Here is an 18,175-nt window from a genome sequence, read left to right on the forward strand (position 1 = left end):
CCTGGCTTAAAAGAGTGAATTTTATAAAATCCTACTTGATTCCTAAAATTTTGTACTTGTTTAGGACTATAGCACTTCGTTTCCCTGGGTCTGTCTTGGATAGACGTTCGAAATTACTTTTCTCATTCGTATGGAAATCTGGGAAACCTAGAATTAGGCAAGAAATAATTGTAAGAAGTTGTAGATACTTGGGGTTAGGCTTCCCAGACATAAGAATGCTACATGAGGCCTCAATGTTTATGCATGTACTTCACTGGGATGTTAAAAAGATAAAAAAGTGGAGGATGGAGGATGAGAAAGGTAAGAGATGGGGAGAAAGGGGTGTAAGGGCAATGTATGTATGTATATATATATATATATATATATATGTGTGTGTTTGTAATCTCGTGTGTGTGTGTATGTGTGTGTGTGTGTAAGAGCAATGTAGGTATTTGTGTGTTTGTAAGCTGGTGTGTTTGTGGGCATGTGCATATATTTGTGTGTAAGGGCAGTGTATGTGTCTGTTTATGGGCAGGTGTGTGTAAAGGCAGTGTGTATGGGCAGTTGTGTGTAAAGGGAGTGTATGTGTATAAGTGTGTTTATGGGCAGGTCTGTGTAAAGACAGTGTGTACAGGCAGGGGTGTGTAAGGGCAGTGCATGTGTATATGTGTGTTAATGGGCAGGTGTAAAGGCAGTGTATATGTGTCTTTATGGGCAGATGTGTTTATGGGCAGTGTATATGGGCAGGCATGTGTAAAGGCAGTATATGTGTATATGCGTGTTAATCGGCAGGTGTGTGTAAGGGCAGTGTATGTGTCTGTTTATGGGCAGGTGTGTGTAAAGGCAGTGTGCGTGGGCAGTTTTTATGGGCTGGTGTTTGTAAAGGCAGTGTATGTGTATAAGTGTGTTTATGGGCAGGTCTGTGTAAAGACAGTGTGTATGGACAGGCGTGTGTAAGGGCAGTGTATGTGTATATGTGTGTTCATGGGCAGGTGTGTGTAAAGGCAGTGTGTAAGGGCAGTGTAAATAAAATAGCCTTTGTAAAAAAAAAAGGGGGGCACAATTTTCCATTCCTGCCTCGGGCACAAAAGGAGCTAGCTACAGCTCTGGTCTCACACTCCAACTCTCATCACTACGTAGCTGCTACTGACAAGTTAAAATGGTGTTAAAACACATAGATATATAGCTAATGCTTGTCCCTTCCCTGAAAAGGATAAGGTAAAAAAAAAACATTAATTATAAACATAACCATCAATGAGTTATTACTTCTACAGTCATATGTTTGTATTTATTGCACTTAATTTTGATTTCAAATGGCAGGCGTCCTAGGTGTGCTTGAGGAGGGTGAGGGTTGGGGGGTTATTGTAAGTAAAGCGCTATGTCATGTTAGTTGACTTGTAGAACTTGGGAGTGGGCATTATTGAAAACGTTTCTGCTGTCTTGATTTTCGTTAAGAAAGGCGCAGCTGCTCCTGTGTCTTCTATTGTCACCTGTATGCAGAGCAAGATGCTATATAGTCATGCTGAGCTGAGATGGTTTTGTTTTTTTCTTCCCGGATCATACTATGTACTCTGCAATCTGTAACATGGTTTGGTGACAAAGTACATTTTCATATGCTTTATATTTTACGTGCCAATAAAATTGGGCCATATTTTACTAGGTATGTGGAAAAAGAAAAAAAAAATGTTTCCATTGCAACAATTTATTTTACTACATTTTCAAACTTTTTTAAACACAAGGTTTCTGAGAATTAACACAAATAGATAAATATTGATCCCTTTATTTCTGTTTCCTTACATGCAAAGACAATCAAACCCTTGAAGCTGGCTTTGGCATTTATTCTTTTTAGAAATTTTACAATGCAATTATAAATCATCTTTGCAAGAGGCTCACATTTTGGTAGATGTAGATATTGCTAAAATGTATGGCATGAAAAAAATGCACACCCAAATAGCGGTAAGAATGTTATAATATGCCCTTAGAGTTTTCATAGCATTTTTCCACTGATAATGAAGAAACTAAGAAAATGTTGTCAGGGGAATTTACAAAATATTAACTTTACATGAGATTCCCCAATCAGGTTTTTTTGCACTGTCGTTACAATTAAATTATTTTCCCTTTTATAAGGTGATTTCTGGTGATTACAAGCAGACCTTAAATACCTGAATTGTAAATGTTACCACTGTGAATGCTTTTTTACAGAACCAGAGCATGTTGTCGATGGGATAGGAGTTGACGTTAAGGAAACTGAAATTGTGGCTGAATTTTTTATTAAAATAATGAATGGAAAGAAAATAATCGTAACTAGACCATGTTAGTGTAGCACTGCTAACGGAACCCTTAAAGCATTAACCCCCTATTTGAAAATATTTACAGTTGTCTTCCCTTTCTGCATGTTTTTGTGGTGTTTAACCCCTTAAGGGCAATTGGTTTTGCCATGAAGGGGTTAATATATGTCTTTAAAATACTTTGTAATAGTAATGTAGTTAATGGTGCATATACACATCCCAACCACAATGTTAAGATACTCATCTTCTTTCCTTCCATTACTATTACTGACTTCTTAATACTGCCCTATCTGAGACTGATTTATAAAACAAAAGGCACCAATCCCACCCCATTATAGCCTTCAGCGCTGAGTAAGCATAAACTCCCCACTTGTTTGCTGTTGTCCTATGCATGCTAAGATCTTCTGCTGGGATATAGGGAAAGATACTGAGGTCTGAAGGCTAGGCCAAGATGGCAATTGTGGATTTGGGGGAGGAGTTTTAGAGAGGGGGTATTTAAGGTTGGTGGTCACAGGGGTAAGGAGCCGTTTTTTTGTATAACTTTACCTGGTGTTGTTTGTCCCACCTTCCCTCCCCTTGTGTATGTGATTGTGGTGTGAGTTTTCACAGTTGTGGGCGGTAGCTTGCCAGGTATCCAAGGGGTTCATGTGGTGCTATTATCATTGGTAGTCATAACTGGTGGAATAAGTGGTGCAATAATAAGAAAGGCAGTCAAGATTTTTTATCAGAACCATTGTGTTATTACATGACGCAAACCTAGCTGTGAGACTTTCACAAAGTCAAATTTTTCTTTATGCACGCTACTGACAATTCAAATATTTTGAGGGAAGGACGAACAAACAATGTATGGTTCCTCTTAATTTGCTAAAATTGCTTTATCACGCCATAAAGACATCATTTACAAGCATAGATTTAGTTGTTAAAATACTGCATAGTACAGTGATGTCTGTAGACATTGGTGTGTGTGTGTGTGTTTCACCAGGTTGGTATGTGTAACCTTTATGTATCCCATAAGGATTTTATTACATTCTATGCTCGCTATATGTTAATGTATACACAGAGGTATTAAAAGTAAAAAGGCAGGGTAATCCTAACACCTGAATCCTAAAGATCAGCACCTTGCAGAAGTAACTTTTATTCCTGTGTCTATGGTAAGAACACACTAATGAGAGAAACAAAAACAAAAATGGGGAAAAAGCATTAATGCATCAATTTGATACCTTCAAAGTCCATCGCAAAAGGTCATAAAAAAACAATTTGCTGCCAGATCTCCTGTAACAGCTTCCGGTGCGAACGCCGGAAAAGTGTTACAGTTTTTAGTGCCCGATCGCGTGATTGAGGATTCCCTTCCGGGATGCGTCACTGCTGAAGTCACCCGGAAGGTCATCGGAGGACATGATATCCCCTGCAGGGTCTCCGATGAGGCACAGATCACAGACACTGTGATCTCTATGCAAGTCTGTGGGGACTTGCATGGATAAAACAGTGTAATCGGTGCAGGGGATCGCAGGGATCCACATGTTGAAACACAAAACAAAAAAACACTTAAATAATACAATAAATAATAATAATAAAAAGTGAGCCAAGTGATGTCATTGTGACATCACTGGCATTAAAAACATGTTCAATAGGTCCCTAAGAAGACCTCTAACCTGATAACACTGATAAAAAATGTTAAAAATAAAAATACAACAAATACAATAAATACAATAAAAAAATTAAAAAAAGATAATAAAAAAAAAGCCCTGCATGAAGAGTGCCCAAATACCCCTGATATGATAGTCTGGGTTGTTTGCTTTGCAGAAATATATACTTTTGTGGGTATTTTTTGTTTATTTGTTTAAAATTAGAGTTGCAATCCCATCATAACTAATTAAAAATTCTATGACTTTGTAAAGAATAATGTATGTTCCCTGTAAGTGCTGGGAAAGTATGGAAATTCTATATAAATGAGGTATTTCTGAAATCAGGAAACCTGAATTGATACATTTGGAGGGGATTTTCCATCACTTTACCTCATTTTTTTCTAAAAATACATGAAATAGACAAGTTAGTACCAAACATAGAGACAAGTACTAAACATAGGATTGTGTTTTATAGCTACAAGGAAAAAATCTGGATACCAAAATTATAATTTAAAGCTAAAGGCATCTCAATGGATATAAAATTTCAGACGGCAGTATTAATGTTAATGGCATTCCTGGTGCTAATAGCCTAGGTTCCTACTAGAATCAGACCGCCGGAATATGAATTGTCTGAATGAGGAAGAGTATGAATTAATGTGTGGATGAATTGTCTGAATGAGGGAGATAATTAACAAATTTGTGAGAATGCATTAATGAATATGTGTAAATGATTTGTGTGTGTGTGAGGGAATAAACGATTATGTGAATGAAAGTGTGAATTGGTGAGTGTCTGTAAAAGTGTATCATAGATGGATTTGTGGAAGATGGCACAGGCAGGGTGTTTCTGTGACAAAGATGGCACAGGCTGGGCTGTTTGGTGACAAAGTCCACTGATGCTGGGCTGTTTGGGGACAAAGATGGCACGTCCTATGTGTGTTATCTGGGTGCTTGTCAGGTTCCATGTGGGCAGTGTGAATGCCAGGGCTGGCTTTTTGGTGTGCAACCTGTGATCTGTGCCTGTAATTTATGGGGTTTTACCTTTATTGCTGAGTTTTTATGCGATCTATACCTGCAAAAGCTGGGTCTGTGTGATCTATACCATCAGTGCTGAGTTTACATGTGATTTATGGTTGATCTATACCTACAATCCTATGTTTCCATACATTATTGTTGTATACCTGCAAACACAGGATTTGTTTGTCTGATTCTATGCCTTCCGTGCTGAGTTCACATGTGAATTTCAATTGATCTGTACATGGAAAGCTGGGTTTGTGTGTTAATATGTTGCTATGCAATGTTTCCATACATTATTTATGTATGTAGTTATGTAGGTTTGTGTCTTATTCAGTTAATCTATACATGAATGTGCTGTTTTATGTGTTGTTTATTTGATCTATACCTATTTTGTGGTGCTGGAGCGGAGGGAGTGATTCCATGCTAAGGAGCGTGAAGCGGGGCCCAAGGAAATGCTTGTGTAGGGTCCAATTTTTTCACTATAAAATGTATTGGCAGCAAGGTCTAATAGTTATATATATATATATATATATATATATATATATATATATATATTGGCAGCAGGATCTAATATTGATACATATTGACAGCAGGGTTTAATATTTATATATATATATATATATATATATATATATATTGACAGCAGGGGCTAATATTAAAGAAACTGCACAGTTCGGTTGTTATTTTGAAGTCATATTTCAATCTTAGTCTTTACTTCAAAGACATATGTACATATAATGTAGTTAAAAATGCATGGCTAATGTGTGTATATATATATATATATATATATATATATATATTATATATATTAAATATATTTGATCCGTAAATATATATAAAATATTATTTTATTGAGTTGCGTTAATTCCAGGCTGAGTCTGAACATAATAATCTTATATTTCACCTTTCTTTTCACCCCGTGGGACTTTTTGCGGCACTTTTTTTCCGGGGCGCGGGGGGCAGCATTTCACACTTCTCCCCAGGCAGCACAATGTCTTGAGCTTCTAGTATGCTTCTAGCAAAATGCATGTTATGTATGGTTTCATATTTTCTATTTTTGCTTCATTTTAGTTTTAATACAAGTAATTCATACTAACAAAAATAAAATGACAAATAAAATAAACAAATACATGATATTTATTAATGCTGTGTTAGATACTGCTTAATGCTTAGACACACAACTTAATTGAATCAGTATTGTGAACAATTGTATTGCTTAGTTCTGAGTTTCCGTGTCACACCCTGAAACAATAACTCTGCTTTAAACATGACACATTAAGGAAAACATTTTTATTAGTAGTACTTTCCAGCTGCTGTGAAACATTTTTTTTTATCCTAGTATTTTTTATACTAGTATTTAATTGTTAGTTACTGTGCTCGAATAATTTCCATTATTGCAAGTCAAGCTTGAGAACTGAGAACTGATTGGTCCAGTGCATATATAGGTAGAAATGAATGATGAAACATGTTCCTGATCTTACAAGCCAAATTTCAGGTATCAGCTATGTCAAACATGGAAGAATTAAAAAAACAATGTGAATATTTCCATGTTACAATTACAATGTATCTAGATGATTTGGTACTATTTTACTGCCCAGAGATTTCTTTATTTCGAAACTGGAACACTATGATCACATTTGTTTTATTAGAACTCATCTTACTTATTTTGCTCTATCTTGTTTTTCCTACTAATATTTTTCCTATTCGTTCCACACTTGTATCTTTGGTCCATAATTCACCCCAACTTTCAAGAGAATACAGATAATATTCATGTAAGGGGACAATCAATACAAGTGGCTCTACAAAGGTCTAAAATATATTTGGCAACCATTATGGCTAGTGCTTACTATCCCAACCAACCGCAACCCAACATTCAACAAACCGTACACTCACCAAAACTTATGCCTTGTTATTTAAGACACTCTGTGGGTAATGTGTAGTCACATGCAAAATCCAAGAAAAGTTGTGTTTGTGATCCAAAACCTTGAAATTAGCGCACTCCAGTGCCTTTTGCCCTTTTGCCAGCCCCTTCTCTCTTTTCAGTTCCCCATTACTTCCCCCTCTCCAGACCTAAACCCTATTGAGCATCTGTGGGGCATTCTCAAACAGAAGGTGGGGGAACGCAAATTCTCTAACATCCACCAGCTCTGTGATGTCGTCATGGAGGATTAGAACAGGACTCCAGTGGCAACCTGTGAAGCTCTGGTGCCCAAGAGGGTTAAGGCAGTGCTGGAAAATAGTGGTGGCCACACAAAATATTGACACTTTGGGCTCAATTTGGACATTTCCACTTAGGGGTGTACTCACTTTTGTTGCCAAGGTTTAGACATTAATGGCTGTGTGTTGAGTTATTTTTAAGGGAACAGAAAATTTACATTGACATACAGGCTGTACACTCACTACTTTACATTGTAGCCGAGTGTCATTTCTTCAGTGTTGTGACATGAAAAGATATAATAAAATATTTACAAAAATGTGAGGGGTGTACTTACTTTTGAGAGATACTGTATCTGGGGAATTTAAATGATCTGTTAATCACAATAGCTATAATCAGAAATGTTAATTAGAGACATTTTAATTTGTGTTAAACAGATGTTATCCCTTGTGCTATTACCAAAGACAACATAACAAATGATACATTAGATCATTTGTCGGAATTGATAATGTACTTATTCCTTAAGTCTGTTCCCAAAATACTTTTAGGGCCTGAGGAAGGCAATTTTTTAGAACAGAAGTTGAAATATAATACTCTATATAAGAAAAATCTTTGGAAGCAACGTATAAGAGCATGGTATGTGATAAAATGAATGAATTTTGGCTAATGTATGCTGCACAGTTGTTCTGTGATTCAATGAAATTTAACTCAATATATGTGATACAGTATATCCAGACTTAGTTTACAGTTGCAATCAAAATCATTCAACCCCTATTGCAAATCAAGTTTATTGTCAACAATACAGAATTTCAGCTGTTTGCAATGAACAAATAAAACAAAAACAAATGAACTAGCTCAACACAACAAATGCTTCAAGTGGTTTCCCCAAATTCTTCTGAAAATGTAACTTATTACTTTACAGTCTCAAAATTATTCAGGCTTTCATTACAAGTACTTAGTGGAGCACCCTTTTGCTTTTAAAACCTGCTGCAAATAAGGTGCCTAGCCAGACATCATGTGTTGTTCAAAAACGAATTGACCAAAAAAATTTGCTGAAGGACATACACTACAGAGTTACAAACTGCCTGAACGCAACATCAGCACAATGACAGAAAAATGCTGTTTTTCAGGATTTGGCTAAGCCTCTTAGTTCAAGTGAAAGGTAACGTTAATGCTACTGCATGAAAAGACATTTTAGATGACTGTTTATTTCCATCTTTGTGGCACTAGTTTGGGGAAGCATGACGTGTCCAAGTGCAATGTCCATGAAAACTAGACTTGGGAACCAGGGAGATCTTCGTGTTCGTCTTCAGGGGAAAAAAAATCTTCGTATTCCGCGAAGATTGGTTGATGGCAGACGAGCCCCCTGCTGGCTACCAACAGAGTCTTTCGTACAGACTTTTAAAATCCTGGTGCCGTAACTTAACCGGCAGAGACCCCTGGTCTCCCTGCTCTATCAGTTAAATGTCCGTAAAAGTGACTTTATTAGTCGTTCGTACGGACTTTTAAGTGTTGCAGCAGGGAGTACAGTGGTCAGGTTGCACCTTAAGGAGTTAAGGGGCCATGCGAGTGAGCTTGCATGGCCCTTTAACCTACGGATTTCCGGTCCCGTTATGTAATATGCGGATTTCCGCTTCCGTCACCTCCTGCGATGACGCAAAGATAAGGTAGGCTAGATGGGGAAGGGACCAGGGAGATTAGTAGACGAAGACGATCACGAAGATTCTACGTGTTGTGTGTCTTCGTCTTCATCTACGTTTTACCGTCGCTATCTTCTCTTCTTCATGTCTTCGTAACGAACACGAAAACGCACTCTTCATGTTCGCCCGAAGACGAATGCACAAGTCTAATGAAAACATGGTTTTATGGTTTGTTGGAGAAACACAAGTAGCCTGTATAGAACCACTGAACACATTTGGGATGAATCAGAACACGAATAGCGAGTCAGGTCTTGTTCAACATCAGTGGGTGACCTCACAAATGCTCTTTTTGGCTGAATGGGCAAACTCTGTATTATGAAGTAGGAAGAAATAGTGTAAATAATGTTTTCTATTGTATCACAATACAACAGAGATAAATATCATTGTTGCCTCTTTCAGCAAATGGAAAAATAGCTGAGCTTAGTGAATTCAACACCACCCCTCTCTAACCTTAGTCTACCATAGATTTGTAAATTAAAAACTACTCTTCAAAGGAATACAGAAAAGCCAGGCTTCTGCCCTTTGACAAGATTAGTGATCAGTTAACTTTCTTCACTTTAAGAAGTCAAGTTGATTTAGTTATCTGTGAACAGACAAGTTGCTATATGCCTTCCATTTGAACAGTGAGTTAGGAGTCGCTTCAAAATTGACTTCAATTACTGTTAATTGAATTGACCAGTTATTTATTGAGAGTTGTTCCATTTCAGTCAATGGACTGCCGAATCCATTCAACTCGAATAATAGGGAACACATCTATTAACATGGCATATTTTCAAAATAAAAAAGTAATAAATGTGATAAACATATAAAATATTAACCTCTAAGGAAGAGATTCACATTCAGTTTTTTACTGTAGGACCACCATGACATGGGCATGGCTGATCATCAATTACCCAATAAAGACAATGAGACCTGCTGGATTTTAAAACGGTCACAGATTTTATTAAAACACCTGAGACAAACATAAACGTAAACTTAAAAAAATGTAAACATATTAATATCCCTCAATTAACCCCAGCTAATAACATCATAATAAAGTGCTTACTAGGACGGGATCCCCCAGGAATGCTGGCGCAGGTGTAAATAATGTTAAGAACGCTTACCGGCGTCCTCCCTGCACCGTAGCAAAACCGATATAAACTCCCTGGGGCCATCCCATGGGGAGTCCCGCATGCCACCCAAGTTGCCATACCTCAGATGGCCAACTCCCGCACTGACTCCAGACCCCGAGGGACCCCCTGCCATACACAGAACTTCATTTCTATAACCCCTTCAAAGTACCCCCTGCCCCTTCAAACTACCCCCCCTCAGCCCCTTCAAACTACCCCCCCTCTGCCCCTTCAAACTACACCCCCCCTCTGCCCCTTCAAACTACACCCCCCCTCTGTCCCTTCAAACTACACCACCCCTCTGCCCCTTCAAACTACACCCCCCCTCTGCCCCTTCAAACTACCCCTCCCTCTGCCCCTTCAAACTACACCCCTCCTCACTTACCTTGTTGCCGGAGTCCTGCGGTGAGAGCGGTGCCGGCATTTCATGTTGAGCACCGGAATAGTCCGGCGCTCAACATGAGATGCCGGCACCGCGACGGAGTCACGGAGAGTAAGGGGCGCCGAGCGGTTGCTGAGAACTTCACGAGCAACTGCTTGCCGCCCCTGCCCGGGACTTAGATTAAAGCATCGTTTTTTTGTTTGTTTTTTTAAAAACTTTATTTAACATCATTCATGTTAAATAAAGTTAAAACAAAAAAAAACGAGGTTTTAAATTATGTCCCGGGCAGATGAAGCAGGGAGAGGGAGGCTCTGCATAAGCTCATTTAGACCACCTCATCACATTGAGTATGGGTTGGGCATGTTGCTGGACTCCTATATCCCCCAGAACCAAGTTAACTAATTTACCCTCAAATTCATTAATACATTTTCTGGGGGTCCTCTATTTGTTATTTATTTTGAAAAAGTAACATATATTGTTTTTACTATAGGAGAGGGTTTGATGATTGACATGTCATTTCACATCACTCTGGGATTGCGAGGTAAATATGTGAGCTGGAACTTGCATAAATTGAAATCTCTTGTGGTCGGGTGCAGCCTAATTACATGTCCTCAATGTTCAGTGAATTCAGCCATGTTTATTAAATGTACAAAGTATCTGGATAAATGGAACATACAGTCTGGAGTTGATTTAAAGAAATCTAGCTTTATTGAGTTATTTGGGGGGGGAGGGTTGCTGTAGCCTTTGGCTAGAACACTTGTGATGGAACTAATTACGCTGCAGCAAAGGAATGTTTTAGGGGTGTTTTCCCAGGACAAATGATAACCAATCTAAAAAGTTTACCAACAGAGTCACTCCCAGTCCAGTATAAACTATAAATACCGATTTCTAAAACACTTGTGTATCTAGGGGGATGAATTGAAGCCTATTCTTGAAGCAGAAGATAAGTCACAATGGAATCCTACTCAGGCTCTCAAAAATATGTCCAGGATTTCGGCGCACGGGATTACTTTGACACATACTACGCTCCAGGTACTGGAGCTTTGACTGGAGAATGGGTCAACTTTGTCTTAACAAACCTTCACAAAGCTTTCTCTCCAGGTAAAGTATAAATAAATGTGTTGACGTTGTGGATATTTAACATTCGTAAATATACAAATTATACTTAGCAAACTGGGCAGATGGGCAGCCTTTTCCATTGGTAGAAGTCTAGCATGTTTAACACTATGAAGCCAGAGGTTCAAAGCATGGGCCAGTTTTTATAGCTTTCTCTTAGTCATAGCTAGGTAAAAAATTATACATATACTGTATATATATATTTAACTTTTATAACCTAGAAAATGTGTGTGGGAAAAATATAACAGCTGAACTATTTGGATTAATTAAGGTGGCGTTAAAGGAGAAGCACTGATCGATATTGGTGCCGGACCGACCATCTATCACCTGCTGTCGGCTTGTGAGGTATTTGAGAAAATAATCACCTCTGATTTTCTTGAGCAAAACCGTGCTGAGCTGCAGAAATGGCTGAAGAAGGAGCCGGGAGCGCTAGACTGGACCGACATTGTCAAACATGTTTGTGAGTTAGAAGGAAACAGGTACAGACCACGCGATATTGATTTGTTCTGTTTATTGAGGCAAAATCAGTTTTATTTATGAAAATGGTTTCATATGGTGAAAAAATAAGAAATACTTGTGTACATTTAAATAATGCAACATTTCAAAGGATAACATTTTACTTAAGATATTTTGAATATCCATAAGATGGCATAACACGGGAATATGGAAAAAGCCTAAGGGAATTTAATGGTAGATAAGATCTACTCTGCCCATCTACTCCCTGTAGCCCATTTTTTACAGTTCTTATTTGGATTATTTTCCAGTACTGGTGACTTCTGCAGATGGGCTCTCCAGTACTATGGAATACATCTGGCCACTGATCTGTACAGTGGTAGGGCATTCTCTATCATATGCCTGCATTGAAGTTAAGCTAGATGATCAATACAGTGGATAGAAAGTGCCAGTACTAATATGCATTTGCCTTTAACAGAGAGAACTGGGAGAAGAAGGAAGAGAAACTCCGCAGGACAGTGAAGCAAGTTGTAAAATGTGATATCCTAAAAAAGAAGCCATTTGAGCCGATAACGCTGCCACCAGCAGATTGTCTGATAAGCTGCCTCTGTTTAGAGGGTCCATGTCATGACGTGGCAGCCTACTGCAATGCCTTGAAAAGTTTCAAGGATTTGCTCAAACCTGGCGGTCACATCATAATTCAAAGTTGCTTAAATTCCACATTCTATTTAGTGGGTAAAAATAGATTTTCATCACTGGCAATATCAAAGGAGCAGGTAAAGGAGGCTTTTGAAGAAGCAGGTTTTGAAATTGTGAAAATGATAGTAGTCCCACGAGAGGACAGATCAAGGATGGATATTAGTGATTATGACAGCCTTTACTGTGTCCATGCCCGTAAACCAGATACTAAATGAACACACTACTTAACACAGTGTTCATGCTGGTATTAACCATAATAACCAAGATATAATGTATATTGAAAAAACATTTTACTGTACAATAAAATAAACACGTCTTTCAGCCATAATTCATGAATTATGCACAGTAGTTGTCGTTCAATACTACTTATTGCATGCATCAATAATTTTTAGCTATGAGCAATTAATTAAAGGAGCACATTGTATCTTTTCTAGACATGTATAACCAGCTATATTAAATAAATAACTGACTAAATGTGTAGTGAAGTTTATTGCCTAAAGGATGTTGTACAGGAACATAAAAACGCCCATCTTATTGCATTTACTATGCACTATGCATAGCCAAATCAAACTTTTTTGAGCTTCTAACTGACATCCTCATACCTCTCAATGGACAGTTTCTTCTTGAAAGTGAAGTCCCTTTCAATCTTTCATCTAGAACTAGAAATCACAGGGCCCTGGTGCGAAAATTGCCCTGAGGTTCCCCAACTTTAACAACTGGAATGTGTCATCATTGCCTCTTGCCCCCCTTCCAACCCAAATTTACTTATACTCACTAACACACATGTACAGATTCATTCTAACACACACTCCATCGCACCCAACTTAGAGATACATGCTCACACACAATTGCACATCCTCACACACACACACACACACACACACACACACACACACAATTACACATCCGTGCTCACACACACTAGTCCTGCAGCTTCTTGTCCAGCTGCTTGCATGCTCACTTTCACTGCAGGGTCACATGACATAACGTGACCCCATCCGTTGCTGTCTACATTTTCCTTTTTCGTCTTCCGGCATTATATGTAGTTAATTAAGAACAAAATGTAAACAATAAGCAATGTAAAAGAAACAAATAATTTAATTTTGTCTTATTTCACTATATTTTATTTCACTTATCAAGGCTGGGGTAATGCTAGCTATGCATTAACTATATATTAGAAAAACTTTTGCTGTAACACCTAAAATAAAAAAGGGCGGCCACAAGAATCTTTGGGGGCCTAGTACAAACCTAGAGAGAGGGCCGCATGCCCTGTCCAAACCTATGCTCTTGCAACTGCCTTGCCTTATGCTCCTCTCACCATACTGCCCTATGTCAGCGATGGGACCACCAGGCTCCAACCCATGTAAAGGGATCATAAGCCTCTGAACTCAAGAAAGGGATTACCAGCAGAGCCGGCCTTAGGCGTTGTGGCGCCCTGTGCGGACTACTCCTCTGGCGCCCCCCCCACTACCCCCCCTCTCTGCCCCTTCAAACTAGCCCCCATCAAACTACCCCTTCAAACTACCCCTCCCCTCTGCCCCTTCAAACTATGCCCCCTCTGCCCCTTCAAACTACCCCCCCTCTGCCCCTTCAAACTACCCCCCTGCCCCTTCAAACTACCCCCCCTGCCCCTTCATGTTAAATAAAGTTAAAACAACAAAAAAAAAAAAACGATGTTTTAAGTTTAGTCCCGGGCAGGCGCCCCTGCTACCATGGCGCCCTGTGCAGTCGCACAGGTCGCACACCCCTAAGGCCGGCCCTGAGTAAGAGCCTTACAGAATCTGTTGGTGCTCATTAAACAAATGTGATCGAACAAATGCTCATAGTGCATAAAGGTTTTTGTGAAGTGTCCATAGCAAAGACTGTTGTTGTCTACCTCTGTTGCCACTAGGATTTTTATGCAAAATGTGGCAAGCACTTTAAAAAAGGACCATGACAAAGAAAATGCTAAAGACCTGCGAGCAGATGTAAACTAATGTCAGTCCAATTAGGATTTAATGCACCTTTTGCCATCTACTGAAATCCTTGGAAAAATATGCATATATACCGTATTTGCTCGATTATAAGACAAGGTTTTTTTCAGAGCAAATGCTCTGAAAAATACCCCTCGTCTTCTAATCGGGGTCGTCTTATAATCAGACCTCAAATAGAGGTCTGACTATGAGACTAAGATCCAGATCACCCGCACCACTGCAGGGGACCTGGATCCTTCTGTCCCCCCCCCCATATAACACTCCCCCCCCACCCCACACACACTTACCGGTGCTTCCAATTTCCTGCTGTATTGCCGGGGCAGCGGGTTGACGTCTACGTGATCCGCGTAGACAACTTACGCTGCAGCCGGAAGGAGGTGTGGCTAGCAGCGGGGGTTGTCTGCGTCCATCGCGCAGACCTTCCCCGACTGTCAGAGATCAGAGTTCCCCGCACCGGTGCAGCACTGGTGCGGGGAATTCTGATCTCTGACAGTCGGGGAAGGTCTGCGCGATGGACGCAGACAAACCCCAGCTGCCAACTCCACCTCCTTCCGGCTGCAGCGAATCGTGTAGACGTCAACCCGCTGCCCCGGCAATACAACAGGAAATTGGAAGCACCGGTAAGTGTGTGTGTGTGTGTGGGGGGGGGGGTGTTAAATGGGGGCATAGGGCATTTCTGGAGGCAGAGTGCTCTGTGAATTGCCTTTTAACCCCCTTAACGCCACTCTGCCTCCTGAAATGCCTTATACCTCCCTATATGTCACTCTGCCCCATAATATGCCTTTTAACCCCCTAAATGCCAGAGTGGCATATAGGGGTATAAGGCATTTCTGGAGGCAGAGTGCTCTATACAATGCCTTTTAACCCCCTAAATGCCACTCTGCCTCCAGAAATGCCTTTTAACCCTCTATACGCCACTCTGCCTCCTGAAATGCCTTATACCTCCCTATATGCCACTCTGCCCCATAATATGCCTTTTAACCCCTTAAATGCCAGAATGGGATATAGGGGTATAAGGCATTTCTGGAGGCGGAGTGGCACATAGGGGTTAAAAGGCATATCATGGGCCACAGTGCCATATTGGAGCGGCAAGCCTGGGGGCAGATGTGCGTAACTGGGGGGCAGATTGGAAAATACAAGGAAATAAAAACAAAAAAATATTTTTCTCAATCATAGCTTTTATTAAAAAATGTAATAGTTTACATGAATTAATATTTACTGGTAAAACTTTTTTCCTATAGGGTTGTCTTATATTCAGGCTTTTTCTTTTTTTCCTAAATTAATATTCAGATTTTGGGGGGTCGTCTTATAATCGAGCAAATACGGTATATACCAACTAGTCGACTTGTTTGGTACTCAATTAACCATATGCTTCATAAATTGAGAAGATTCTCGTGGGACTATAATAAATTGTAAAAATAATTGTAAAAGTAATAGCTACTTGAATTATACTGACATCTAGTGTCATTCTCACATACTGCTGTCTTAATGCACTCTTACACATTTTTGTAACCAGTGCAAGCAGTCTCAAACACAAAAGTCACTTTAAACCGATAACTGACTATTATTAACCTAAATAACCATTTTCTGTTCATAATTTGAATCTATTTTATACTAATGAATTGTAATGAATTGTTAATCTAAAACATAATAAATGTCGGTCTATATATGTATGTTGGTGGTTTGCTTTCTTGATGTGCAGGATAGAAATATGATTATAATGAGACTATGAGCACAATGATTTATAGCTGACATCAGCTGTGTCCATCAGGTCCTACATTTGATATGGCTGACCATTATTAAATACTAAAAGTATTTGTGATCCCATATAGTGATATATATTGGTTCAATAAATTGCTGGAATATGTACTTTATATGCACTTTAACACACATGATGAATGCGAGGTCCATTTCAATTACCATGGTGTACCTTGGCCAAAAAATAAAAAATGTGTACTTTGTTTTTGTGACAAGTTTTATTGAAAGAGTTTTGTTGTTAAAAAAATGAAAAATAAACATATTTAAATAAAGAAATGTGTCTTTATTTTACTTCTTGTATCTCTAAATGGCAGCACGGATTAGGCTTTTTTTTTTTTTTTTTACCAGCATACCATAACATCTCGCAATAGATCAGCTGGCAGCATGGTGAATCGTTTACATTTTCTTCCTGCGTTTGTTGCCATAATAGCAAGCAACAATATTAGGCTGTCTGCTTCATGGACTGCACAGCAAGCAAACTTAAATGTTGGCTTTTATTTTTAGAGAAGCTGCTGATTGGAAATATGAAGCATTCTCTTCAGTTCAGGGGAAGCCAGCGCGTTTAACACTAAACATGCATCTTTCCTCTCTAGCAGAAGTCTTGTGCACACTATTAAGTGAGTGAGACTTTTACCTAAAGAAAGTAAGAAGGCTGCTGGTCAGTTCAGGAGCGGATCGGCAGACATCACTACCAAAACGCTGTCATTACTTGTAGCTACATGGAATTATGGAGAAGGAACCCCTGAGTGCCACTCTAGCCCTTTTGAGAAGCTAATATCATATACATAGTTGCCAGTATCTTTATCTATGAAAACCGTAAAGACACAGTCATGTCTCCTGACAAATCAATTATTATCTGCACATACAAAGAATTAAAAGTGTAGCGCTAAACTGTTTGTTCCTAACAGTTTATTGAGCTGACCATCTCAAATATTGTCCTCCTTTTCCCCACATACACTAGTTGCTTGACAGAACAAATAATTAATAAAAGCCATGTTGGTCCATGTTATAAACTGGAAGAAAAATTGAAGTAGTTTTTCCCGTAAAAAAATCTTGAGATTTCATGCATAGACTGAATTTTAGAATAAATGTAATTTTTTGTAAATATATGGAAAGTTTTAATAGTAAGTAGTATGTCAACTGAGCATCTAGAAATTTCAAAGTGCATATTTGTGAATGTTAGGAAATCATCAGCTTTCAATTCCTTTTAAAAATGAACAATTTAGATATTGGCATTTATATCAAAGTTTGAATAAATTAAGCAAATAATATTATTTGAATAGAGTAATACAAATATCAGGAAAAATTAGGGTTTTGGCTAATTACAGAATTTTCAAAAGTTCAATTGCACATTACACAGCATGAGGGCTATACAGATTTAAAAGGTTTTCATGTGAAAAAGCGTTATGTTCTTCTCTGGTTTGTAAGAGAACATTTCTTTTTTAAGGTTCTGTGCCCAATAATATATATCTATGTTACTTATATTATCTGAATTCCAAAATGCATACTCATATAAGTGCGTTTAAAGTACTTAATACCAATTATGTTTTTGATTCTCTGACACAACCTTTTCTATGAATATTTCAAGGTTTAATGGGAATTCCTTAAGCAATCTACACAACAAGAACCCTTGGTGGAGAAATGTAAGCATGACTGAATCTATCAATATTTATTAGGCTTGTGCAGTCAGATTCGTACAAATGGCATATTTACCGAATATTGGTGAATTTGTCGATTTCTAAAAACAAGGCCAGACCCCCCCCCCCACGAATCGGACAAAAATGAAGCAAAAAGCTCTGAATTTTCATCCAAAATTTGTGATCCACATTCACTCTCTCTCATTCTCTGTCATTTATCTACCTTCTCTGCTGACCACTTCTTCTGCTGATGACTTCTGCTTCTGTCGATCACTTCTGCTTCCGCA

The 18,175-nt window shown here is 38.7% G+C and overlaps 1 protein-coding gene across 1 annotated transcript; it reads left to right on the plus strand.

Annotated features, from left to right (window-relative positions):
• Positions 1 to 10,762: 10,762 nt before the first annotated feature.
• Positions 10,763 to 12,735, plus strand: LOC149297961 (nicotinamide N-methyltransferase-like). The gene is made up of 3 exons (XM_089487834.1): positions 10,763 to 10,793; positions 11,640 to 11,847; positions 12,300 to 12,735. The coding sequence occupies exons 1-3, from the start codon at positions 10,763 to 10,765 to the stop codon at positions 12,733 to 12,735; spliced, it is 675 nt and encodes a 224-aa protein (XP_089343960.1).
• Positions 12,736 to 18,175: the final 5,440 nt, after the last annotated feature.

Source organism: Sceloporus occidentalis, unplaced genomic scaffold, assembly GCF_023333645.1.
Source record: "Sceloporus occidentalis isolate IW3139 unplaced genomic scaffold, rSceOcc1.0.p SCAF_35, whole genome shotgun sequence".
Taxonomy (NCBI): Eukaryota; Metazoa; Chordata; class Lepidosauria; order Squamata; family Phrynosomatidae; genus Sceloporus; species Sceloporus occidentalis.

Coding starts and splice junctions, on each gene's coding strand:
- LOC149297961 (XM_089487834.1), top strand. CDS start 10,763: ATGTCATTTCACATCACTCTGGGATTGCGAG. Junction 10,794..11,639: donor CATCACTCTGGGATTGCGAG/GTAAATATGTGA, acceptor GGATTAATTAAG/GTGGCGTTAAAGGAGAAGCA. Junction 11,848..12,299: donor TGTGAGTTAGAAGGAAACAG/GTACAGACCACG, acceptor TGCCTTTAACAG/AGAGAACTGGGAGAAGAAGG.